Source organism: Bubalus bubalis, chromosome 4, assembly GCF_019923935.1.
Source record: "Bubalus bubalis isolate 160015118507 breed Murrah chromosome 4, NDDB_SH_1, whole genome shotgun sequence".
NCBI lineage: Eukaryota > Metazoa > Chordata > Mammalia > Artiodactyla > Bovidae > Bubalus > Bubalus bubalis.
In genome coordinates this window covers 162,980,421-163,007,140 of record NC_059160.1, presented here as the reverse complement: position 1 = coordinate 163,007,140, position 26,720 = coordinate 162,980,421, and the positions used below count along the sequence as shown (strand labels likewise).

The 26,720-nt window shown below is 47.1% G+C and overlaps 1 protein-coding gene and 2 long non-coding RNA genes across 8 annotated transcripts in view; 2 read left to right on the top strand and 1 right to left on the bottom strand.

The window, feature by feature from the left end:
• Positions 1-270: 270 nt before the first annotated feature.
• LOC123465732 lies at positions 271-15,600 on the bottom strand. 2 transcript variants are annotated; one of them, XR_006641021.1, is made up of 4 exons: positions 14,636-15,600; positions 14,344-14,469; positions 12,358-13,415; positions 271-687 (listed from the first exon to the last, which is right to left on the bottom strand). It is a non-coding gene; the product is annotated as an uncharacterized LOC123465732 (long non-coding RNA). The 2 variants fall into 2 exon arrangements; XR_006641022.1 differs by lacking the exons at positions 14,344-14,469; positions 14,636-15,600 and adding an exon at positions 13,776-14,280.
• OGDHL (oxoglutarate dehydrogenase L) overlaps positions 10,649-26,720 on the top strand; it is a 32,765-nt gene continuing 16,693 nt past the window's right edge. Inside the window, exons 1-6 of one of the 5 annotated variants that reach the window (XM_006065676.4) lie at positions 16,580-16,856; positions 19,963-20,167; positions 21,927-22,097; positions 25,702-25,804; positions 26,229-26,344; positions 26,492-26,646. In XM_006065676.4, the coding sequence (XP_006065738.4) occupies positions 19,964-20,167; positions 21,927-22,097; positions 25,702-25,804; positions 26,229-26,344; positions 26,492-26,646 (749 nt within the window). In that variant the 5' untranslated portion in view covers positions 16,580-16,856; position 19,963. Of the gene's footprint in view, positions 11,331-16,192; positions 16,857-19,962; positions 20,168-21,926; positions 22,098-25,701; positions 25,805-26,228; positions 26,345-26,491; positions 26,647-26,720 lie in introns of those variants that run through there. The other 4 variants (XM_044942425.2, XM_044942426.2, XM_044942424.2 and 1 more) reach the window with 4 other exon arrangements.
• LOC123333470 lies at positions 11,341-13,246 on the top strand. Its single transcript, XR_006550891.2, has 2 exons — positions 11,341-11,900; positions 12,251-13,246. It is a non-coding gene; the product is annotated as an uncharacterized LOC123333470 (long non-coding RNA).

The window sequence follows — 26,720 nt, the reverse complement described above, 5'->3', positions numbered from 1 at the left end:
CATCTTAGAAGATCTGGCACAAATGTGACTTCCTCCAGGAAGCCTTCCCTGACCTTCTCAGCCAGTCTTTCTCCTCCCAACCCCATGCTACCCACAGCCCCTCACCATATAGATCAGTGCTTCTAAAACTTTGGGGTTTCTGATAAAATGCAGATGCTGATTCTGAAGCCTGGACTGTGCATTTCTAACAAAATCCCAGATAATACTGATGCTGCTGCTCTATGGCAACACTCCAAGTGGTAAGAATACAGAGCTCATAGCACAGGCTTTGGTTCTTTAATTAATTTATTTTTGGCTGTGCCAGGTCTGCGTTGCTGTGAAAGCTTTTCTCCAGTTGCCGAGAGCGGGGACTGCTCTAGGTGTGGTGTGCAGGCTGCCCACTGCAGTGGTTTCTCCCGCTGTGGGGCGCAGGCTCTAGGGCGCGGGGGTCCGTGCTTGAGGCTCCCGAGCTCTAGGCCACTGGGTCAGAAGTTGAGGCGTGTGGGCTTAGTTGTTCCGCAGCGTGTAGGGTGTTCCCAGAACAGGGGTCAAGCCTGTGCCCCCTGCATTGGCGGGTGGATTCTTTACCCCTGAGCCTCCAGGGAAGCCAGGGCTTTGGTTCTTGTTTGCGGATCTCTGGCTCCTCCTGCTTCAGCAGGACAGTGACTGAGTGCCCAGCAGGAAGCGAGCGCAGTGCTGTCTGTGAAACTGAACATTTGCAGAATGAGGATTCCTCCCAGCCACCCTCACTGACAGCAGCTTCCCCACCTCCATTTATACGAGCACTTCATAGATTTTTATGCTCCTTTCTTTTTGGCACATCTTTCATTGTTGGTATTCTCTTTATTTTTAAGACAGACTCAGGCTGTGGGTTGCTTTTTAACTCAAGAAACAAAACAGATACTTAGAGAAACAATGCACACACCGCCCACCCCCACCTGGTCTGGCCGACTTTATTAAGCTGATGAGGCTGGCAGCTTCTTTCGCTGAAAGCCTGCATGATCACACTTTCACTGGCCTTGTTTACACACTCAAACTCTCACTCCCTGTGCTTTGCGTCTTGCGTCGTTGCTTAGTTAGTATAACTCAGATCAAATGGAAGTGGGACTTGGATGTCATCCTCGTCAGATTCCAGTTAACTAATGCACATCCTTGCTTTAGATAAGGATGATGGAAGAGGTATAAGGCTTGTGAAGTATGAGGGGCCCTCATTGATCCCATCCCAGGACAGTATTGGGTAGTCTTGGCATGATACGCCTTCAAGATGTGAAATGAGATATTTCCTGCTATATCTGGAAACAAGAATATCACAGCCACCAGGGATTCCAGCCTTTCAAAGATAAATTTCTGAACTCAATTCAATACTGGCTATCTGATAGCCATCAGCCGCTTCCCCAATAAGCAGGTGGGGGGAACAAAGAAATCTCAGAGAGGCAGCCAACCGCCACCCTACAGGTAAAGGAGGAATTAGGGGTACACTAGGAATTAGGCTACCATCTATGGGGTTGCACAGAGTCGGACACGGCTGAGGCAACTTAGCAGCAGCAACAGCAGGAATTAGGAATTTAACTCAGATGACCATTATATCTACTACTGTGGGCAGGAATCCCTTAGAAGAAATGGAGTAGCCATTATGGTCAACAAAAGACTCCGAAATGCAGTACTTGGATGCAATCTCAAAAACGACAGAATGATTTCTGTTCGTTTCCAAGGCAAACCATTCAATATCACAGTAATCCAAGTCTATGCCCCAACCAGTAACGCTGAAGAAGCTGAAGTTGAACGGTTCTATGAAAACCTACAAGATCTTTTAGAACTAACACCCAAAAAAGATGTCCTTTTCATTATACGGGACTGGAATGCAAAAGTAGGAAGTCAAGAAACACCTGGAGTAACAGGCAAATTTGGCCTTGGAATACGGAATGAAGCAGGACAAAGGCTAATAGAGTTTTACCAAAAGAACACACTGGTCATAGCAAACACCCTCTTCCAACCACACAAGAGAAGACTCTACACATGGACATCACCAGATGGTCAACACTGAAATCAGATTGATTATATTCTTTGCAGCCAAAGATGGAGAAGCTCTATACAGTCAGCAAAAACAAGACCAGGAGCTGACTGTGGCTCAGATCATGAACTTCTTATTGCAAAATTCAGGCTTAAATTGATGAAAGTAGGAAAAACCACTAGACCATTCAGGTATGACCTAAATCAAATGCCTTATGATTATACAGTGGAGGTGAGAAATAGATTTAAGGGACTAGATCTGATAGACAGAGGGCCTGATGAACTATGGACAGAGGTTCGTGACATTGTACAGGAGCCAGGGATCAAGACCATCCCCATGGAAAAGAAATGCAAAAAAGCAAAATGGCTGTCTGGGGAGGCCTTACAAATAGCTGTGAAAAGAAGAGAAGCGAAAAGCAAAGGGGAAAAGGAAAGATATAAGCATCTGAATGCAGAGTTCCAAAGAATAGCAAGGAGAAATAAGAAAGCCTTCCTCAGCAATCAATGCAAAGAAATAGAGGAAAACAACAGAATGGGAAAGACTAAGGATCTCTTCAAGAAAATTAGAGATACCAAGGGAACATTTCATGCAAAGATGGGCTTGATAAAGGACAGAAATGGTATGGACCTAACAGAGGCAGAAGATATGAAGAAGAGATGGCAAGAATACACAGAAGAACTGTACAGAAAAGATCTTCACGACCCAGATAATCACAATGGTGTGATCACTGACCTAGAGCCAGACATCCTGGAATGTGAAGCCAAGTGGGCCTTAGAAAGCATCACTATGAACAAAGCTAGTGGAGGTGATGGAATTCCAGTGGAGCTATTTCAAATCCTGAAAGATAATGCTGTGAAAGTGCTGCACTCAACATGCCAGCAAATTTGGAAAACTCAGCAGTGGCCACAGGACTGGAAAAGGTCTGTTTTCATTCCAATCCCAAAGAAAGGCAATACCAAAGAATGCTCAAACTACTGCACAATTGCACTCATCTCACATGCTAGTAAAGTAATGCTCAAAATTCTCCAAACCAGGCTTCAGCAATACATGAACTGTGAACTTCCAGATGTTTAGGCTGGTTTTATAAAAGGCAGAGGAACCAGAGATCAAATTGCCAACATCCGCTGGTCATCGAAAAAGCAAGAGGGTTCCAGAAAAACCTTTATTTCTGCTTTATTGACTATGCCAAAGCCTTTGACTGTGTGGATCACAATAAACTGTGGAACATTATGAAAGAGGTGGGGATACCAGACCACCTGATCTGCTTCTTGAGAAACCTATATGCAGGTCAGGAAGCAACAGTTAGAACTGGACATGGAACAACAGACTGATTCCAAATAGGAAAAGGAGTACGTCAAGGCTGTATATTGTCACTCTGCTTATTTAACTTATATGCAGAGTACATCATGAGAAATGCTGGGCTGGAAGAAGCACAAGCTGTAATCAAGATTGCTGGGAGAAATATCAATAACCTCAGATATGGAGATGACACCACCCTCATGGCAGAAAGTGAAGAGGAACTAAAAAACCTCTTGATGAAAGTGAAAGTGGAGAGTGAAAAAGTTGGCTTAAAGCTCAACATTCAGAAAACGAAGATCATGGCATCTGGTCCCATCACTGCATGGCAAATAGATGGGGAAACAGTGGAAACAGTGTCAGACTTTATTTTGGGGGGCTCCAAAATCACTGCAGATGGTGACTGCAGCCATGAAATAAAAGACGCTTACTCCTTGGAAGGAAAGTTATGACCAACCTAGATAGCATATTAAAAAGCAGAGATATTACTTTGCCAACAAAGGTCTGTCTAGTCAAGGCTATGGTTTTTCCAGTGGTCATGTATGGATATGAGAGTTGGACTGTGAAGAAAGCTGAGTGCCGAAGAATTGATGCTTTTGAACTGTAGTGTTGGAGAAGACTCTTGAGAGTCCCTTGGACTGCAGAGAGATCCAACCAGTCCATTCTAAAGGAGATCAGTCCTGTGTGTTCATTGAAAGGACTGATGTTGAAGCTGAAACTCCAATACTTTGGCCACCTCATGCGAAGAGTTGACTCACTGGAAAAGACTCTGATGCTGGGAGGGATTTGGGGCAGGAGGAGAAGGGGACGACAGAGGATGAGATGGCTGGATGGCATCACTGACTCGATGGACGTGAGTCTTAGTGAACTCCAGGAATTGGTGATGGACAGGGAGGCCTGGCATGCTGCGATTCATGGAGTCGCAAAGAGCGGGACACGACTGAGCGACTGAACTGAACTGAGGAATTAGGAATGTGATCTTGATTGTTCAAGCAGGATTTGGCCCCAGGCAGCTGAGATGCACATGAAAGGAATGTATTCGGTGAGCCCAGAAGCTTGCATCTTCCCATACAAAGAAGAGCACTAAACTCCTCGGATACCTGGTTTTCCTTAATTAACAGACTGCCTTCCTCCACTCCTCCTTGTTACAAACTTCCGTATATCTTGACTCCTTTTCCCATCTCTGTGGAGCAATCTCTCTGGGTCACTTGAGATGCTGTCTCCTGGGCCTGAAGTCCTCACAATTCCCAAAGAATACATCTAACTCTCAACCTGCAGCTTGTGGCTATTTTTTTAGTCAACAAGAGTTAAAAAGAATGTCAAAAGAACCCATTCCCCTTTTCTTTTTCTCTTTGGCTTGCCTTAGGCTCAATGGGTAACAAACAAAACTAAACTGTATCATAAAGTGATCCAACAACATACAAGGGGGATGACTTGCAGTGCACATCTGCGGTGATGCAGTTCCGCGCCTCTTTCAAATATCAAGCAGCCACAGATGTCCCACCCTGAACGAAGCTTGCAGAGGTCATCTGTTCTAAACCTATTTTCAGATAGGGAAATCCGAGTTTCTGAGAAAATAGGCAGATAGCATTCAAGCCAAGACCAGAAACCAGGACTCCTACTCACTCCTCTCTTGCATCTGGAAGCCCTTGCCCCTGACCTGGTACTGAGGGCCAGTCCCCTGCAAAACACTTCAGGTGTCCAGGGGACTCTGAGGCCCCTTTTGGCCATTGTGAGATAATTTTTCTTTTTTCCTTTTTTGGATCCAGGTACTTCACTATGTACTCTGGATTTCCATTGCTCTTCTTCCACTCGACTCACCTTACGGCAGCTCTAACTCCAGCGTTAACTTCTCTCTTCTCAGCCCTGGGCCCAGCACTTACCACTAGACACGCCTTGTAAGATGCTCGATCAGTAGCTTGTTGTTTGCTTCTGCGTCTCCGCTGCACAGACTGTGAGCCTCTTGAGGTCAGAGATCGTGTCAGGCTCACTGCCCTTAGCACACTATCCGGCATACAGCAGAGGCTCAGTGAAGCGAGTGTCTCCTCGTCAGGAAGAGGAGGACATTCGTGCACTCAGAGGGCATTCACATTTTGCATGCAGGTCTCTGACAATCACTGACTAATGTCTGGCTGAGGCTTGGCTTTACCCTTTGGATAAGGATGCTGAGAGGAGCTCTTCCATGATGACTCATGTATCTTATAAATTGGTATTAGTGTTCAGACACAGCTAAGCTACAACATTCTGAGAAACAGAAAACCATAATTCATCAAAGCAAAAGCCATCATACATCTACCACCCGTTCATAGCAGAAGTGATCAGATCTTAATGACTAAAAATAGTATCTTGTAAGACCAGTGCACACCTTTATCCTGCTCCCTAGGTGAAACAAATACTTCACACTGGGTTATTTCATCCACAGTTTATATCCTAGACATTGTGACTAGACCAGGTTGACTCAGTGATAGTTCTGGGACTCATATTATGTCCTCAGTCACCTCCTTTATCACAGCTTTTCTCCTATGAGGAAGCAATAAGGCACTGATGAACTGTGGTGAAGGGCTGGGCTCCCAAAGGTTTGGAGGTGATGAGTTTACCTTTAAGCACCAAGGAACTAAGAGCACAGCTCCTCAGCCTCCCCAGAGATTTGTTTCTTTAACCATGCCGTGAACCAGGGAACTGTCTACCTCCAATCACAGCTCGGCCCCTCCCTCTTAGTTACGGTCTGGTTCATGTTATCATCTTAAAAAGATGAAAAGCCAAAGAAAAGAAACAGAGCCAGCTGTAAATGCTTATCAATAATTAAAATTTTTAAAAAGATGTATACTAAAAATATGATGCAAACTTTCCTAAGGAGACATGGCTGGCCTGTAAATCACACTCAGCTAAGCCCTCCTTTTATATTCATGCAAAATTCCAGAAAAGTCATAGTAGAGAACACTCCCCAGCAGCACTTGGGAGAAAAATAACTGCCTTTCGGAAAGAAAAAAAAGGAGATATTCCCAAAGATTGGGATTGCTGAACATATAGTCACGATGAAGTTTTTCATCTGCTTAATAATCAAATGTCAAGTCACAGCTTCCTGGACAAGACGGTGGAGTGGAATGACCTTGAGCTCACCTCCTCTCATTACACTAAAGTCTCAACTAACTGCTGAAGAACCATCGATTAAAAAGACTGGAATCTAACAACAACAAAAAAAGATAGTCAACATCCAAAGACATAAAGAAGAACCCACAACGAGACGACAGCAGGTGTGTGCTCACAATATAATCACATCCCTGACACCCAGGGAGGGGGCCATAAACTGGAGAATAATATATTGCAGAAGTTCTCCTACAGGAGTCAGAATTCAGAGCCCCATGTCAGGCTGCACAGCCTGGGGGGTCTGGCAGCAGGAAGAAGAGCCCCCAGAGCATTTGCCTTTGAAAGCCAGCAGGGCTTGATTGCAAGCACTCCACAGAACTGGGAAAATGGAGACTCTGCACTCGGAGGGCACACTCCACTCATGTGCACCAGGATCCAGGAAAAAAGCAGGGACTTCATGGGCGCATGGGCCAGACACATCTGCCGGCCTTGGAGGGCCTCTGGGGGGAAGCATAGCAGATGGCTGACTCACCCTGAGGGCAAGGGCCCAGGGTGGAGACATCAGGGGGCTCGTTGGGACGCGCTCTCCGGGAGGCCGCATCTGACACCAGGACCGGGCGCCGCTCAGCAGCCTGTGGCTCCAGCACTGGGACGCGTCAGGCCACGCAGCCAGCAGGGAGGGACACAGCCCCACGCATCGGCACACAGTCGACTCTAGATACAGCACTCGACACAGCCACATGTTCATCTCAATATAAGCAGAAAATGCTTTTGATAACATTCACCATCAATTAATGATAAAAACTCTCCAGCAGACACAGAGGGAACATACCTGAACATAATAAAGGCCATATATGACAAACTCACTGCTATCATGCTCTGGCAAAAAGCTGGAAGCATTTCCTCAAGATCAGGAACAAGAAAAGGATGTCTACTCTCGCCATTTTTATTCAACATAGTTTGGAAGTTTAGCCATAGCAATCAGAGAAGAAAAAATTAAAAGGAATCCAAATTGGAAAGGAAGAAATAAAACCGTCACTGTTGGCAGATGATATGATACTAAACAGAAAATCCTAAAGATGTTACCAGAAAACCACTAGGTCTCATTGATGAATTCAGTACAGAGGCAGGATATAAAATTAACACACAGAAATCTGTTGCATTTCTATACACTAACAACAAAAGAAAACGAAATTAAGGAAATAATCCCATTTATCAGTGCATCAAAAAGAATAAAATACCTAGGAATAAACCTACCTAAAGAGGCAAAAACCTGTACTCTGACAACTATAAGACATTAATGAAAAAATTAAAAATGACATAATATAGAAAGAAATACTATGTTCTTCAACTGGAAGAATTAATTTTGTTAAAATAACTATACTACCCAAGGCAATCCACAGATTCAATGCAATCCCTATAAAATTATCAATAGTATTTTTCACAGAAGTAGAACATAAAATATTAAGATTTATAGGGAAACACAAAACACCCTGAATAGCCAAAGCAATCTTGAAAAAGAGAAATGGAGCTGGAGAAATAAGGCTTTCTGACTTCAGAATATACTACAAAGCTACAGTTATCAAAATACCCTGAACTGGCACAAAAACAGATACATAAATCAATGAAACAGAAAAGCCCAGAATAAACCCATGCTGCTGCTGCTACTAAGTCCCTTCAGTCGTGTCCGACTCTGTGCGACCCCATAGACGGCAGCCCACCAGGCTCCCCCATCCCTGGGGTTCTCCAGGCAAGAACACTGGAGTGGGTTGCCGTTGCCTTCTCCAATGCATGAAAGTGAAAAGTGAAAGTGAAGTCGCTCAGTCGTGTCTAACTCTTCACGACCCCATGGACTGCAGCCTACCAGGCTCCTCCGTCCATGGGATTTTCCAGGCAAGAGTACTGGAGTGGGGTGCCATTGCCTTCTCCAAAACCCATGCATCTGTGGTCAATTAATCACAACTAAGGAGGCAAAAACATACAATGGAGAAAAGACAGTCTCTTCAATAAGCAGTGCTGGTAAAACTGGGCGACTACATGTAAAAGAATGGGATTAGAACATTCTCTAATACCATACACAAAAACGAACTCGAAATGGATTAAAAACCTAAATGTAAGATTGGATACTATAAAATTCCCAGAGGATAATATAGGCAGAACACTCTTTGACATAAACTGCAGCAATGTTTTTCTGGATCCATCTCTTACAGTGACAGAAATAAGCCCCCAAATAAGCAAATGGCACTTAATTAAACATAAAAACTTGTGTACAGCAAAGGAAACCATGAACAAAATGGAAAAAGACAACATATGGAATGTGAGAAAATACCTGCAAATGATGCAACCAACAAAGGATTAATTTCCAAAATATACAAACAGTTCTTAAAGCTCAATATCAAGAAAACAAACAACCCAATCAAAAAATGGGCAGAAGATCTAAATAGACATTTCTCCAGAGAAGATGTACAGATGGTCAAAAGACACATGAAAAGATGCTCAACATCACTAATTATTAGAGTAATGCAAATCAAAACCACAATAAAGTATCACCTCACAGCAGTCAGAAAGGCCATCATAAAAAAGTCTAGAAATAATAAATGCTGCAGAGAGTATGGAAAAAAGGGAACCCTCTTATGCTGTTGGTGGGAATGTAAGTTGGTGCAGTCACTATGGAGAACAGTATGGAGGTTCCTTAAGAAACTAAAAATAGAGCTATAATATGATCCTGCAATCCCACTCTTGGGCATATATCCAGAGAAAACCGTAATTTGAAAAGATACATGTACTCTAATGTTCACTGCAGCATTAGTGACAATAGCCAAGACATGGGAGCCTAAATGTCCATCAACAGATGAAGGGATAAAGAATAGGTGGTGTATAACCACAGTGGAATATTAGCCATCAAAAAGAATGAAATAAGGCCATCTGCAGCAACATGGATGGTCCTAGAGATCATCATCATACTAAGTGAAATAAGCTAGACAGAGAAAGACAAATATCGTATGACATCATTATATGTGGACTCTAAGAAAAATTATACAAATAAACTTATAAACAAAACAGAAATAGACCCACAGATACAGAAAATACACCCACAGTTACCAAGGGGGAATGGGGCGGTGGGGGGGAGAGGACTGGGGAGTGATAAATTAGGAGTATGGGATTAATAGATACACACTGCTGCTGCTAAGTTGCTTCAGTCGTGTCCGATTCTGTGCGATCCCATAGACAGCAGCCCACCAGGCTCCACCAACCCCGGGATTCTCCCGGCAAGAACACTGGAGTGGGTTGCCATTTCCTTCTCCAATTCATGAAAGTGAAAAGTGAAAGTGAAGTCACTCAGTTGTGTCCGACTCTTAGCAACCCCATAGACCGCAGCCTACTAGGCTCCTCTGTCCATGGGATTTTCCAGGCAAGAGTACTGGAGTCGGGTGCCATTGCCTTCTCCGAGATACACACTACTATATATGAAATAGATAAACAACCTCCTGTATAGCACAGGGAAGTATATTCAACATTTTATAATTTATAAAAGAACTTGAAAAATAGGTATGTATCATATATACAACCGAACCACTTTCCTGTACATGTGAAACTAGCACAATATTGTACATCAACTATACTTCAATTTTTTAAAAAAGTTAAGCCCCAAAGTTGGTCCCCTTTAAATATCACTTTTGCGGACAGCCTTACCCAGGGTCTAATTTTTCTGAAGGAAGAAAGCTGGAGGATCTGGATGTGACAGAGAGCAGTGCTTCTCAAATTGGATATGCGTATCACCTGGGGATTCTTTAAATAGGAATTTTGATTAAGTGGATCTGGGTAGGGCCTGCTAACAAGCTCCCAGGTGAAGCCTCTGGTTTGTAGACCCCACCCTGAAGAACATGGACATTGACAACGACGGAGCCCAGTTCCTAGAAGATGTTGAACACTTGAGCTCCTGAGTCTCTGAGCTTAAAATATAAGGCCTGTTCCTAAGGTTTCCTTAAAGGTCAGCAGAGCCCCTCTTTCTGAATAATGACAAATCCTCCTTCCCTCTCCTGGGTCAACCAGTGAGAATATGCTGCAAACTTTTTCTTTTTCAGTGGAGTTTAAATAATAAGACAAAGTCTATATCCAACTATGTGTCTATTCATTGGAAGAACTGATGCTGAAGCTCCAATACTTTGGCCACCTGATGCAAAGAGCCAACTCATTTGAAAAGACCCTGATATTGGGAAAGATTGACGGCAAAAGAAGAGGAGCACCGCAGAGGATGAGTTGGTTAGATAGCATCACTCAATGGACATGAGTTTGAGCAAACTCCAGGAAAGCCTGGCATGCTGCAGTTCATCGGGTCGCAAAGAGACATGACTTAACGACTGAACAACAACAGCCATGTATCAACAGCTCAGTTGTTTCTTATTAAATCAATTTGAATGCAACCAAGAATGGCACTGATTATTCCCTAGAGCCATCATCTCTACGGCTACACGGTTCATATCATACAAGGACACTACCCCAATTTTATTAACTAACCTCAGCCCACACTTCATCCTTGCTTCCACTGGAAGTTAATTATACTGCTGCAGTTTCTAAGTCACGTCACTTAGGGTTGCCCAAATCTTTTTCCAGGAAAAAAAGATTAATGAGAGTTGTGGAAGCTAGGTTTCTTAACTTGTTATAATGCAAAAGGCCAGTAAACCAAGTGGCCCTGCGTTCATAATTTGTAGATACACTGGAGTTTAGGGGTCATGGATTAAACTGAACCTGCCAGGCCAAGATTGGGGTGACCTGTTCAACATGGCAACATTTAAGGTGAACTGGGAGAGTCTGTTACATCATGGGAAATGCCTATATTCTTAAGAAGTGACTCTGCAAGTTGTGAAGACAATCTAGCCACGACCGTATTAGAAGTTTGAAAACTACACAAGGAAGATAGAAAGAAAAACTCTACATGATAAACTCAACTGAGTGGGTAAGTTTGAGTAAAAGGATAGGATATGAATATTTTTATTATAATTTTCTGTGCTTTCAAACATTTCTGTAAAGAGTATTTATCGACATTGCAATGGAAAAAAAAACATCTTGACTCTAAAAATCAATTGAGTTAAGAGTGCCTGTCTTCTGACTCGCTAACACTTCAGTGTTATTTCTTCTTGTTCCCTTCCTTGGGTTTCTGTTTTGCCTTTCCTGCATATACAGGGTCGAGGACTCAATGAACCTGCTGAGAGCCACCTATGTATTCTGAAACCGCCATGAAAGCAGGGACTGCTTGGGTCTCTCCCTCCATTAAGCTTATGTTAGTTTTCCAAGGGTAATGAGGAAATATTCTCTTGGCCTCAAAGAATAGTGTGGCCCAGCCCTGCACGAGGCAGGGCTTCTTAAGAGGCAGTAACCATCTCACAGAGAGACATGAGGGGTCTTGGGCACCCTCCAGGATCCTGGGATGCACACCCGACTGCTCTTCCTCAGGACTCAATGCCCCGGCCCAGCTGATCCCTCTCACGTAATACTCCATCACGTGGCTCTTCCCCAGTCCCCACAGGTACGACTGCAGTTCACACAGGTTTTTACTGTTCTTTCATTGATTGGGGTGCTTCCTCCTTGCCTCAGCCTTGTTTCCTCCACCACCTTCCAGAACGACATATTTTTATTAAAACAAAATATGACCATGTTCCCTACTTAAACAAAGCTTTGAGGGTGCAAATGTCAGCTAGAACATTAGAGGCTCTTTCCTTGGGCCTGTCTGATATCTCCATTCTGACTTCTGCTTTGGAGCACTAGATGCCTGGCCAGGGAGAACCACCCTCCAACTATCTCCCCAGACCTGCCCGACCCATGCTTGCCCCCCAAGCCTTTGCTCCTTCAGTCCACCAGTCTTTCCTTCTTTTCCAGGAAGCCCTCCCTGATACATCTGTACTCATCCCGATTCCCTAAGAGGGCAAGCTTGACCGGCTGTTTGGCGCTGCTTGGGTGAAAGCCCCCCATATCTAAGTGCTCACCTGTTGTGTGGGAGTTCAAGCTGATTGCCTCCATTTTACAGGAGACAGGCCCCTCTTGAGAGAGTCACGGCTTTCTCACCGAGTTGGCCGCGTCTCCCCACATCAGAGGCCTGGACTGGATTTCCCGGGATACTCCTTGACAAAGCTCACCAGGAGTGGGCGCAGGCCCGTCTCCCAGGTACCCATCTCAAAAAATGGACTGGCTCCTTCCTGTCCCCTCCTCCAAACACCTCCAGGACCTACAACTCATCCTGAGCGTGAGCGGGGCCGGCTCTAGCAGAGACGTGAGACTGATTAGCCGAGAGTCCGTTGCAATGCCAGGTCCGGGTTCAGAGCCTCCTTAGAGGGGCGTTACCGGCTGGGCGCGCTTGGTGGGTGCCCAGTAAGGACCAGAAGAGGCAATGAGGAAGGGGTCTTTTTCAGCCCAGACGTCGGGTCTTCGCTGGAACGCACTGCGGGGCGTCACCCCCAGGGGGAGCCCGAGGCCCGCCCCAAACAGTGCCCCAGCGATCTTGCGGGGCTGTCTCAGGTCCTCGCTGCTGGGTTCTTGTGCAGCTTTGTCCTAGGATCGTGTCCCTCCACACACGTGGGGGAAGGGATGTCTGGCCCTAACGTGCCACTGCAGCCTCCCCTCCCTTCTCTACAGTCTCCAAAACCCGCGCTCCAGGAAGTGACTCTGCATCCCCTAAACAGTCAGGCAAGGTCTCAGCCCTAGCTCTTTCCCTCTTGCTGCTTCCGCTTGCTCGCCAAGTCATCTGTTAAACTCCACCTTCTGTAAAACTCTTACTGGTAGTTCAGGACTCCAGCCCAAAGGTTTTCTTACCTCCCTCCCCACCATCCCCACCCCATCCCGCGAGGGACTCCCCGAGCTCCCGGTCCCACCGATTAATATCAACTGGCCCACGCGAGGCCAGCACGCAAGCGGCGTCCATGGGCTCATCTGGGAAGACAGTGGTTCACCCGCCGGATGCCTACCATCCTGCTGGCGCGGTGGTGGTGATTAATGAGTGGGCTGGGAGATCAGCTGCAGGCACAGGCCGGCCACGCCCTCTGGACCCCTACAATGAATACAGCATACCCATTAAGAAATAGGAAGTGATCCTACGAACTGAAATTAAAATAAAGATCCTGAAGACCAGTAGGAAAAGGAAGCAAATTGCAGAACTGTCATTTAGTGGGTGCATCTTATGTTTTTAAAAGTGTGTATCCGTACGAGTAGACTTGGATAAATGCATAGACAGTTTTGTAATGATGTTTACCCAGTTGAGGCCAGTAATTATCTCCAGAGGGGGACAAAGGTAAAGCTGAGGCAGGTGGAAAGGAGATTTTCACATTTTGCTCTGAATCCTTTTGTATCGTTTAAATTCTATAAACAGAATAAATAGACAACCAGAAAAAAATACAACCAGAATATATACCAGAATAAATGCAAACTTGCACACAAGTTCTATCAGAAGGGGGATGGGGAGGTTTCTGTTTCTGAAGATCTTTGCAGAGCCCACAGCCAGGCCTGGGACCTTCTCAGTCTTCTGAGAATGGCAACCATCCTCCTGGGAGCCTTAATTGCCCCAAATGTTTTCTTTAATCAGTATAATTAGCAGAGCATCCATTAGGCTGAAAGGCTCCTGCAGCAGCTGCTTCCATTTGTCGCTGACCCTCAGCTCTTTCAGTGACTCAACTCCCCTCCATGGCTCTGTATTTCCTCTTGTGACTCTGAGGATAACTGTGGGCAAATGGGAGGCTCTCGAGCCTACTGATTTGCTAGGGTTTGGTTCTTGCCTGCCGTTTCATCTTTTTTGAAACTTTGTATTTTATATTGGGGTATGGCCAATTAACAATGTTGTGATGGTTTCAGGTGAACAGCAAGGGACTCAGCCACACATATACAGGATACACATGCATGTATCCATTCTCCCCCCAACTCCCCTCCCACCCAGCCTGCCACATAACCTTAAGCAGAGGTCCATGTGTGTGCTTGTTAGTTACCCATTTTAAATCTTTCTTCTTTCTTCAGTGGCTCATTGGAGGCTCCAACTTGTATACTGCTCTTTCTCCTGAATCTGTATCTCCTGTTTTGCAGTTCATTGACAGATTCCACTGTCCACCTAGTCACTAAAGCCAGAAAATCCATCGGTTACCTTTGCCCCCACACTCACACCCAGTCAACCATTAAACCCGTTAGAACTGACTCCTAAATGCCTCTCAAATCCATCCCTCTTTCTCTAACTCTACTGCCAGCCCATGCATTATTGTGCCTTCCCTGGATTTTTGCTCTCACCTTTTACTACTCCATTCGCCCTCCAAATGCCACGGAAATCTTTCTAAAAAACAAATCTGACCATGTCCTTCACAGCTTAAAATCTTACTGGTATCCAGTACCCTACTGAATAGAGTCCAAGTCCCTTAACATGGCAGACAAAGCCCAGTGTCACCTGGCCTAGGCCACGAGTTCTCTGCACACATCCAGGCAGTTACCATTCCCCTAGTGCCTCATCACTCTGCCTTTGCATACTGAACTTTCCTGCTGGAAGTCTTCTGTGCACACGTGTTGATTTTTTTTCTTTCCCTGTATCCACTGCTATTTCTTGTGCTACCTGCAACCCATGAACCATCTGCATGGCTTCTCAATCCAGGTATATTTCATATGGCTGACTCCAGGTCCCCTCTTCCTCACTTAAGGCGAAGCCAGATCATTTAATATCTCTCTTCTTGGAATTTGAATTTTAAACATCATAAGATCCTTGAAGAGTTAGTCCATTTCTGGCTCAGTCCTGCTTCCTGAGACTAATTCTCCAGTTTTCCTGTGATTCTAGTTGTTCTTTAGACAAGTTTCCCATCAGTTCCTTTTTCCTAAGCTAGCCAGATAATTTTCTGGTGCTTTTAATCAAAGAACTCCGAATGAACCCAGCCCTTCTGCATCAGAGAAACTCTTACTTATCCTTTAGAATCCAAACTAAATATCCATTTACTCATTCAACAAGTATTTACTGAAAATGTGCTATGAATTGGGCACTATGCTAACTGCTGGAGATATAATATTAAACAGTGTGGTCCTTGGCCATATGGACCTTCAAATATCTCCAACTGAACAACTTTTTTGGAAAAGGGACTTTAGGTGCAGGATAGAGTTAATTATATGACTCCATTCTGGCACCCTACCAGTATTGGTATGGGCAATCACTTAATTACCTCATATCTGCATCCCTCAATCATCCCACAGGGAAACTCTACTGTGTTGAGATTAAAATTCAGAGGTGCAAGTGTGGAAGCAAGGAGACCAGTTTGGGGGCTGTTGCAATAATCCAGGGGGAAGTTGATGGTGGTTTGAACCATAGATGAATATGTTCCTCTACCAGGAACTCTTATGTATAAACAAGATCAAAGCCCAAGAGAAGTACAGCAGGAGCTCCTCAAACTAACAAGTCATTGATAATGGGATACAAGTCACTGATAATCAGAGAAAAGTGGATTAAAACAATTATATGACACTGTGTCTGTTTTTCTGGCAAAAATTATGGCCAGATACTGCCCACTGATACTGGGATATGCAGATTTAAAAATTCTCTTGCACTGTTTATGGGAATGTAGAATTGAGAAGTGATGTAACACTGCCAAATCAAGTTAAGTATACACATAACCTGGACTTCCCAGGTGGTACTAGTGATTAAGAACCCACCTGCCAATGCAGGAGACAGAGGAGATGTGGGTTTGATCCCTGGGCTCAGATGTGGGTTTGATACCCTGGAGAAGGAAATGGCAACCTACTCCAGTATTGTTGCCTGGTAAATTCCATGGAGAGAGGAGCTTGGTGGGCTACAGTCCATGGGGTCGCAAAGAATCGGACACGACTGAGCATAGCACAGCTATACACATACTCATGACCCAGCAATTCAGCACCCTGTTAAATATTCCAGAAAAATTTCCACACAGGTTCTTAAGGGAATGGATAGGAAAGTGTTCACTGAGGCAGCAAGGAGGTGAAAGCAGAGTAGGTCTCCATAATTTGGATAGTGGATGGATAAAATTTGTATAAGGTTTTGTGATAAGCACTTAATATGCCTTATCTCATCTTTTCTTCAAAATAACCCTAAGACTGGGACTTTTAACAGTATCGTTTTACAAACGATAAAACGGAAACTATCCTTCCATACGCAAACCGTCGTTTATTTTCTGGCTCACTCTCCTTAGTGTTCGAACGAAGACATTGGGGTTCAGGGGCTCAGCAGAGTGCCAAGTTTCCCAGACAAATGGGATCCTCTCTTCCTGGCCCCGGGAGCTTTCCTGTCTGGGCCTTCAGCACCGCGGACAGCGCCAGCGGGGCAGGGCTGGGCGGGGCGTCCTCAAATACGTCAAGACGCGTGGAGTCTCCCAGGCGCTCAGCCCACGTCGCGGCGTCTCGTGACCCAGGTAATTGGTACCTTGCGCTACGCATCATCTGCTCGCAGCCCCCTGACCCGCAGCCTCTGGATCGCGCTGCCGCGCCGACCCCCATCGGCCGGGTGAGCGCGGCGGCCCCTCCCCTCCTGGTCCTTGCGCCTCCTCTCCTCTTGCTGTCTCTCGGGCCTCCCCTCGGGTCCTCTCTCTCGGGTCCTGGGGCGCCGCAGCCCGGAGCCGGGGCCCCGTGAGGCGGGAGGAGTGAGCGTGACCTTGGCTCCGTCTTTGGCTGGCTGCGGCCTCCCCAAGGACACCCCCCAGCCCTTCGCGTTCATTCAACCCTGCCAGTGCAGTTCTTGTGAAACGTTTTGCGTAAAGGAGCGAAACTCTACCGGTGGGGTTTCAGACATCAGCGTTTGGTCTCTAGCTCAAGACTGCAGACTGTCCACGCCTTTCGTGGCCTGGGGAGGGGCCTACTGCCCTTCCCTTCCTGAAGGAACCTGGGCTGCGGAGAACAGCGCTGGGGATGGGGATGGTATAGCGTTATGTGCTTGGTGGGACAGGCAGGCAGCTTCGAAGTCTCAGGACCTCGTGCGGGGAGGCGGGAGGTGGCCAGGGCCCTTATATACGGCTTTAATCGCGGTTTCTGCTCACAAATGGGGAAACTGAGGCCCTGAGAGAGGCAAGACTGGCCTGAGGTGGCAGCCAGCCTGAGAACTGCTTCTCCATCTCTCAGGGAAATGTGGGGGATGAGACGAGGTCCCAGCAGGGTACCATGATGCCCATCCCTGCGTCCCCTCCCCACATATCCTGTAGCATATTAGGACAGGCCCCTTTTACGTTTGTCCTTTTCCCTCCCCTGGGCTTTCATTCAGGCCCTCCTGCTCTGCCAAGGAAATAAGCACACCCCCTTTCTGCCCTGCTTCCTACCACAGGGTCTGCCTCCTTGACCTTCTCTTGGGTTCAGTAAACTAAGGTTGGGACTTGTTCCTGAGAAAAGGCCACCCAGCTCCCAGAACAGGGCGCCATAGTAGGCCGACAGGAGGGTGAGTCTAGGCTCTGCTGCTGCCCAGCTTCCCCAGGTCTGGGGAAGGATCTGTTAACTGATCTCTACAATGGGCGTATTGCAGAGCAGTCCTCAGCAGGGCAGCCCAGATAGGGGCTTATGTGAAAAAGGCTTGGTGACCAGGGATTCTGCAGTTGTTCTGGGGGTGGGGAAGGGGATGGTACTGACTTTGTCCTTAGGGAGGAGACCACCAAGACCTGTCCAGAGCAACCTGCTTGTTAGTCCACTGGAGGCTGAGCTGGGCTCTTCCCTTTCACCTGAGTGGGCAGGGCAGGCTGGGACTTTGACTGTAGATACTGAGGTTGACTCTGTGCCCAGAACCTCCAGGGCTCCTGCATCCCCAAGCCCTGCTAGGGTTGGGGCAGGGGTGGTTGGCTGGCTGCCCTCCTGTCAGGCTGGGTGAAGGCCGCAGCAATGTGCCGTGGCTTTCCCGATTACTCAGTATTTGTAAAACACAGTGTTCCTGCGCTGGGCTGGGCAGGACACAGGCAGGCTCATCACTGCCCCCCCCCCCCCCCCCCCCCCCCTGCCCCAGGCCATCCCATCTCCCAGTGGGAGTGGTTGCTGGCAGGAGCAGCTCTGTGTTTACATCATGACTGGGCAGTGTAGGGGGGCACAGACTCCGGAACCACAGGGCCCCACCACTCGCCAGCTTAGCCTCGCTGTGCCTCTGTTTCTGTATTTGTAAAATGGGACGATAGAGTGCCCACCTCTTGAGACTGTTGAAAGGGATGGAGGAGCCCAGTGCTGCCCCCAGGTCAGTGCTCGCTCACTCTGCTCTTATTCTCATTCCCACATGGGTATCTTGCCGTCAGGCTTTCTTGCCTTAGGGTGCGGATGTTAGAGTTTCCGCATTGGGTTGTTTAGCGTCTTCTGATGTTCTGGACCAGTAGAGCCTAGGCCCTATGGCCATCTGGGCAGCGGCAGCAACCCTGTATTTGCCCGGTCTCAGGAGCTATTAGAGATTGAGAAGGGGTTGGCACCCTGACCCTCTGACCGCAGATCTCAGACCTTGAGGCCCCACCCAACACCTGGAGGGTGCCACTCCAGGAGGAGCCAGCCCCTGGCAAACCCTCGCTAAAGCCTAGTGCCACTGGGCTGGTGGGGCGGGACAGGCCGCTGAGTGTGTGGAAAGGGAGCTTCCAGCGCCTGGGACTCAGGTTCCGGCTGAACCCATCTCCTTCCTCCTTGCAGTGCAATGCATTTTTGCTTTTAAATTTTCCTTTGTTTGGACTTGCCCTGAGGAGCCCACTGTCCCTCACTCAAGGAGACCACCCTCCCCTTCCTTTGCCTCCTGTAAGTTTGGAGAGAAAAGGGGAGGAGATGGGCTAGGAGGGCTGTGCCCTGCCCTGCCTTGGAACATGACTCCTTGTAAAATAGAAGGTCCAGCCAGCTGTTTCTGGAGACTTGGTTGAACTGGTGGGGAGGGGAGTGCCCTGTGGGCTGGGCACACCTGGCCCCAGGGGCATTGACTTCCGGCCAAGCCTAGGCAGGGAGGTACACTTTCTGGGATTGAGATGCCTGCATGGCCCCTGGTGGGGTGGCTCTGGTGCTACACCCCACTCACAGGCTGGGATTCTCTGGTCAGAAGGGCATCAGCAAGTATTCAGAGGGAGCTGTTCTGTGTTCGGGCAGTGCTGGGGAAGAGAAGGGATCTCTGCTTACAGTTGTTTTGGAGGTTCTAAGAGGAGGCTCTTCTCTTAGAATCTCTGTCTTCTGGGCTGGGGGGAACGAAGGCCCCCCACCCCGCCCCGCCATATAGACATAGACTCCTGAAAGCCTATTGTTCATGCATTTTTCCTGGGGAAGAGCAGGTGGCTTAGTGGGGTCAAGGGAAGTCACTCGTCACTTTTGGTCACAATGACTGGAGATCCAGCAGAGCCGTGGGCCTTGAGATAGTACAGCTCAGCCAGACCCCTTTCTTCTGGCGTTTTCCTGACCAGGCATGGTGCACCCAGTCCTTGAAGGACCTCCCTGCCTGAGTTCCAGGGTGGCTAGGGGGCCTGGCCGATTGTCTCTCTCACCAGGGACTTGTCTTGTACTACCTAGCCCAGGGTCACCTGCCCGGTAGGCCCACTAAATGCCGTGTGAATGGACAAGTGGCTGCCAGAGCCTCCTTCCATCCTGGTCCTGTGGCTTGTTTCTCTCTTATTGCCCGTGTCCAGGATGAGTCAGCTGAGGCTGCTGCCATCCCGGCTTGGGACACAGGCCTCAAGGCTCCTGGCCCCACATGGAGTCCAGAGGTTCAGCTGGTGCAGCAGGTCGTCTGGGCCACCAGCTCCCTTCACAAGCAGCAGAGCTGGAGGTGGTTCCAGTTATATGGAGGAGATGTACTTCGCCTGGTTGGAAAACCCCCAGAGTGTTCACAAGGTTGGCACCCCTCTGTGTGGGGGAGAAGGTCCTGAGGGCCGTGGAGGGGGCAGTGGGGAGAAGCAACTTGCCTGCTGAGTGACCCTGGGTAAGTTTCTTTGCCTCTGAGGTCCACCATGTCTTCGTTTGTAAAAGAGTTGGTCCTCATATTAGGAGAGGAAAGCTCATTGCTCTGCTGTTGCGGAACCAGCCAGTGGTCGGGGGTCTGGCTTGAGACGCCCAGATGATGCCCTGCTCAGACACCCTGTTTCTGAGAGCTGCCCCTTCCCCTCTGTCACACTGCACTGTGCCAGGTGGCCCCTGTTATGTCGTTAGGAGCATGAGTGTTTTTATGTATATATTGAGCCGGTGAAATAAGTACACACTGATGGTAAAAAAAATAATAATAATGAAAATGAAAAAATAAAATCAGCTGCCAGGGCAAAAGTAAAAAGTGAAGCTGCTCTCTGTCCATTCACAGTCCTCAGAGGAAAGTCATACACTCACATGACTCAGGACAAAAAGTACTAAGTTCTACAGTGAAAGCCTTCCTCCCATTCCATCTGCTCTATTCCTACCTGTCTGGTCCCCAGCCTATTCTTAACTTCTTCTGTATCTATTCAGATTTTCTTTAGATAAACTTATTGCAAACATAATTCTGGATTTCCCTCACCTTTACACAAATAAATGACATGTAATGTCCACCGTTTTGCTGCAGGCTTTTTCCATTCAGCATGCATCTCTAAGATTTTCAATGTCAGCACCTTAAGAGCCTCGTTTTTTCCCCAGCTGCGTAGTATTCCGCTGTTTGGATGGCTGGGCCACACCCATCCCCAAGGACGGGCATCTGGCTCACCTCCAGTCTCGGGCTGCCAAGCCTGGCGCTGTACTGCGTCATCTTGTGCGTTCGTCACCTTGAGTGTGTGCAGCTCACCATGGGATAAATTCCACAAAGTGGAGTTGTTGCGTCAGAGGGCGTCTGGACACATAATTTTGATGGATGTTGCCCAGTTGCTTCCCACAGGGTGCGTGCCATCTTATTCTCCCACCAGTACCGTGTGAGAGGATGCCAAGGAAAGCTCTTCCACGTGTGTTCTGCTGGGACACAGAGGTGCTGGTGCATTTGTCCATCTGCTTTTGGTTTCTTCACAAAGACTAGCAAACCATGCATCCTCTTCTGTTTTGTTCCTTTACAACATATCTTGGCAATATTCCACAGCCATAATAATAGATGCATCTTTTTTTAAAACAAAATCTTCCAGAATCTAAATTTACCATTTATTTAAATGGTTTCATATTGAGCACCACTTAGATTGTTTTTATGCTGCCATTTTTATCAACTTTCCTGCGGGGAACATCCTTGTACCTGTAGGCACACACCTGTCCAAGTACATCTGTAGAATAAATTGTTGGCAGTGGAATTTCTGGTTCAAAAGATACATACATTGAAAGTGTTGAGGACCTGCCTGCCAGATTGCCCTCTACAAAGGCTGCCTCTAACCCCAGTGTGTGAGGGCATGTTTCCCCCAGGGATAGAAGTATCTTTCATGCCTGAAGCCCCTTGATCACAACTTATAACTCCCCTGCCAGCCCTCTACCAAGCTGGGTCCTGGAGAGATCTGAGCTCTGGATGGGGGCCTGGGCTGGTTGAGAGGGATCTCTGGACAGGGTCTTAGGAAGGTCCTGAGAGCTATGGTGATGAAGGAAGACCATGTCCCCTGGGGTCCCAACTACTCTCAGTCCCTAACTTGGCTGTTTTCTTATTTCTGCCCCCATCCAGTCCTGGGACAGCTTCTTCCGGAAAGCCAGTGAGGAAGCCTCTTACATCCTGGCTCAGCCCCAGCCCCTTTCTGTCGTCTCTGAAAAGAGACTGGCAGCATCCAGCCGGACCAAGACCAGTAAACTGGTGGAAGACCACCTGGCTGTGCAGTCCCTGATCCGGGCCTACCAGGTGAGTGACTGGGAGGGCGCAGGCTCCTGGGTGGGGCAGGTGCTGATAACAAGAAGACTGGCTCAGCTCCGCGCCACCTCGGAGCCCTTCTCCGAGCCCTCTGTGGGTGGCTCTGACTCCCCGTCCTGCTCTTTGCCACATTACCATTCACATCGCTTGCCATCTCCCTTCATTTTTTGTGCGGACTGGTTTGTTTGTTAGTGGTCTTTCTCATGGAGTGTTAGCTATCTCCCACACCACTGTGCCCCAGTACCTGGGGGTGGGGGTACTTAGTGAGTGATCAGTTTCAGTGAGTGTTGAATGAAAGATGAATACACTGATCCTTGTTAATGTCCGTTTTCTCCTCTTGACTGGGCATTCCAAGAGGACAGGGCTGATGTCCAGCAGGTGCTTAACTAGTGTGTGTGGAACGAATGAATGAATAAATGAATAGTTCATTAAGCAGCTCTCCCACCCATCAGTTGCTCTGTCCTGGAGACTTAGGCTCCCTGTGGCTGGGTTCCCAGGCTCGGCCCCCGCTATGTCAAAGAGTCCTGATGATGTTCCCTATTCTTGGTCTTGACTCAACAGTACTAATTGGAGGGCTGTTCTGGGTGTTCACTCCATAAAAATGTAATCATTTAGGATCTCTCTGGGAATTGGCGGCAGAAGGTATTTCATAAGAGAAACTTGTCTTGAAGACATGCAGAAGGAAGGGTAAGGGCATCCTGGCAGAGACTCAGTGGGAGGGTGTCACACAAGTCACTGCAGGAACTTGGGGGGAAAGGGAGGCCTTAGCAAATGGAAAGGGCGCCTTGCCTCTGAATGAGGCACTCTGCGTGGGTTGGCAGCTGCCCACCCAGGGCATGCCAGCTGTGCTGGGGCAGAAGAGGGACAGTGCACAGGATCAGGCTCCCCTATTGGCCTCAGGACCCATGGATCGTGGGCCACTTGGGAGCAAATAGCATTGGTTGTAATGATGTTTGTCTTGGCTGGCTAAGAGGCAGGAAGCTATCTAACTGTTGACTTTGAAAAAGAAGAACAAGGAACATAAAACTTTATATGAAATATAAGGTATCATTCAGAGTGCGGCCTGAGGGCCTTATCTTCCAAGCATAGTCTCAGTTCTGCAGCGGGTCTGTGGTCTTTCGTCGTCTGAGATCACAGCACCAGGGTCCTTCCAGCAGGTTGGTCTCTGGATTCAGGAAGGTTACTTGGTACTGGCTTGATAAAAATCTGCCTGATGGTGAGTACTTACGGGGTGGGCTGCAGCGCCTCACAGGCCAGCTCGGGGCTGAGCTCTGGTTTGACTCACCTGCATACATCTCTGAAAAAAACCCAAGCTGCTGCTTATTTGCAAATGTATAGAATGTAGAAGAATCATGTCTCAAACCCTCAAGCCCATCATTACAGTGCCGCTCTTGATTCATGTGACCCACCTCCCGCTCCACCCACAGGCCACTGATTATTTTGAAGCAAATCCTAGATGTCATTTCATTTCATTCATTGAACGTTTCAGCATGTATTTCCAGAGATAAAGTCTCCTTTAAAACTTTACAAATATACATAATGGCATTATCACTGCTAAAAATAGTAATAATCTTTAATGTCATCAGATACCCAGTTGGTATTCATTTGTGCCTGTTTGTCTTAGGATGTCTTTTTTCTGCTTATTTGAATCGAGATTCAGATAAAGCCACCGGTTGTGATGTTGACATGGCTCTTAAGCTCTTGCTCTCTGCTCCGCAGGCCCTTCTCCATTTCTTCTGTGCTCCTTGTTTGTCCTGTAGAGTTTTCTTGAGTCTGGATGTTGCTGATTGCATCCGCATGGTGTCACTTTGTCTGATCCTTTGCCCCATGTAATTTCTGTAAAGTGGTGGTTGTATCTAGGTGCTTGACCCAACACAGATTTGATTTCTTTGTTGCAAATCAGCTTCCTGGTGGTGATGGCACTTCATCAGTTAGCGGCTAAGGGTAATTATTTCCTGGATGCATTAAGTCATTAGGAGCGGTAAAAGTGGTGATAGTCTAATTCTGTCTTTGTTTGGTACCTGGAATATTTCCGTGGGGAGAAACTTTGCTTTGTTAGCTCCATTTGGCCTCAAGTACAAATTGTATAGGGAGGGTAGAATCAGTGCTTGATTTTTTTCCCTTTTATTGATGGATTTTCAAAATTATGATTTGGTTCCCTAGCATCTTCCAAATATGGCAAATAAGGGTTTTTCTTCTTTTTCTTAGTATGATATGAATGCATGGATTTAAACACATTTGATGAGTTTCAGTCTGCTACAGATATTCTCCTTGTTGTTGCTCAAAATGTGTCCTTATTCCCAGCCTCAGTGGTGTTTGGTGGGATAAGATGATTTGAGCTCATCTCATACATTTCTAATAAGCCAGTTCTCCAGGGAGTGAGGGAGTATTTGCTGTTATTGGTCTGGATGTGACTTTTGGGTTCTTTTGATGGTTAGAGACAGGAAATACATAGTTTTTTTTAAAGATACCATACTTTATAGGTTTGTACTGATGCTTCTATACACGTCAAATATAGGGCTTAGGGTTTGTCTTTGACCTCATCAATCTTATATCACCATCTCCTTTTAAAAATATAAAAAATAGAGGTTCTCAAAGATGCAATACAATGACTTATTTGATTTTTCTCATAATCCATACATGACAAGGTAAGAATAGAATTCTAGTACTACCACTGCTGGTTGGTAATATAAATGAATTTATGATCTTTTCATTTCTGCAGTCCTGTTTGCCTTTGGGGAGCATTCTGTTAGTCAATTGAAATCATTCCTCTCTATATAGTTATGCCACAAAATGGATACATTAATTCATTTATATTACTTTCAATTTTTAAAACTTAATTTTGTTTTTAAAAAATTTATTTTTTAATTGAAGATAATTGCTTTACAGAATTCTTAATTTTGTTTTATAGTGATATAAAATATTTATAAGATTCCAAAGGCAAGATATAGTCTTAAAAGTCTAGCTTCCAGCCCTGACACTCTGCCCTATTTTGTCCTTTCCCTGTAGGTAATAATTTTTCTTATTTTTTGGCTTTATTATTTTACTACATATTTTTCTAATGCACACATTTATTTGTAGACATTCAAATGGATACAAATAATGCAAGTCCATATATTTGCTCTTGTCTTTCCTTTCATAGATGATAGGTAGTTTATCACAAACATTTTTATGTAATTTGCTTTTTTGCTTAAGAATATTTTGTGGAGACAATCTTATTGTAGCAGTTAGGAATTTTCCTATTCCTTTGAGCAACTCTGTGCCTGCATGAATTTCCCATTTCCATTTGTCAGCGTCCTGCTGATGGACATTTGGGAAGTTTTCGAATTTTGCAATTACTAATAGTACCATGGTAATTATTTTTGTGTATGCGTTCTTTCCTGTTTCTGAAAACTGCACGATGTACTTTTAAACCGAGGTGAGCTCCTGCCGCCTCAGTTGCTGTGCTGGGGTTTCACAGGCCTGCTAAGGCCTGGGTGCTGGGAATGTGGAAACTTGAAATTCTGAAGCCAGAAGTGAGGGGCCCAGAGTCTCAGTCTTGGTGGGGGTCTGCCAGGCTGCGCTCCACTCTGCCTTGGCCTTTTCTCCTCTCCAGATCCGGGGCCACCATGTGGCCCAGCTGGACCCCCTGGGCATTCTGGATGCGGACCTGGACTCCTTCGTGCCCTCAGACTTAATCACCACCATCGATAAACTGGGTGAGAATCGACACCCTCTCCTGTTGCCCTGGCAACGCGAGCCAGCTGATGCCTGTGCCTAGTGAGGGGCACTGAGCCTGCGGTGCCCCTGGGTCTCGGGTCTTAGCCATCAGCCTGAGAGGCTTTCTTCTGACCCTCGCCCATCTATGCGTCGGGTCCCTGCAAGGGAGGGCTCTCCATCCTCCCCAGCTGGTGCACCCACTCAGCAAGTGTGAGACACCTGTCTAGGCTCATCCTTGTGATGGCAAGCTCGGTTCTGACTCTCACGCCCTGTGCGCTGCGGACAGAGGCCCTTGACCTTTAGGCTGGACGTGGTGGGAGGGTGCTGGGGGCACTGTTAGGAGGTCTAGGGATGCAGCTAGGCTTACCTGCGCCTCACCTCCCTCTCTCCTGTCTGCTGGACTTTGCCCCATGGGCCTCCCAGCCTTCTACAACCTGAGGGAGGCTGACCTGGATAAGGAGTTCCAGCTGCCCACAACCACTTTTATTGGAGGCTCCGAAAACACCCTTTCTCTACGGGAGATCATAAGGCGCCTGGAGGTGAGCACTGGCAGGCGTGTCGGGCACACCTGATGAAGCTCTCCAGCGTGCCTTAGAGGGAGGGAGGGCACTGCCTTTCCTGTTCCAGACCCTGAGGCTGTCCGTCTTCTTCCTGGCTCCTTGTGGAGTACTCCCCTGTCCCCACAGAGCACATACTGCCAGCACATTGGTCTGGAGTTCATGTTCATCAATGATGTGGAGCAGTGCCAGTGGATCCGGCAGAAGTTCGAGACCCCGGGCGTGATGCAGTTCTCCAGCGAGGAGAAGCGGACCCTGCTGGCCCGGCTAGTGCGCTCCATGAGGTCGGGCCCCCAGCACCTCCCTGGGAAGCCCCAGTGGCTGGGGGGCCTGCTCCAGGGCTGTCTGAGACATCCCA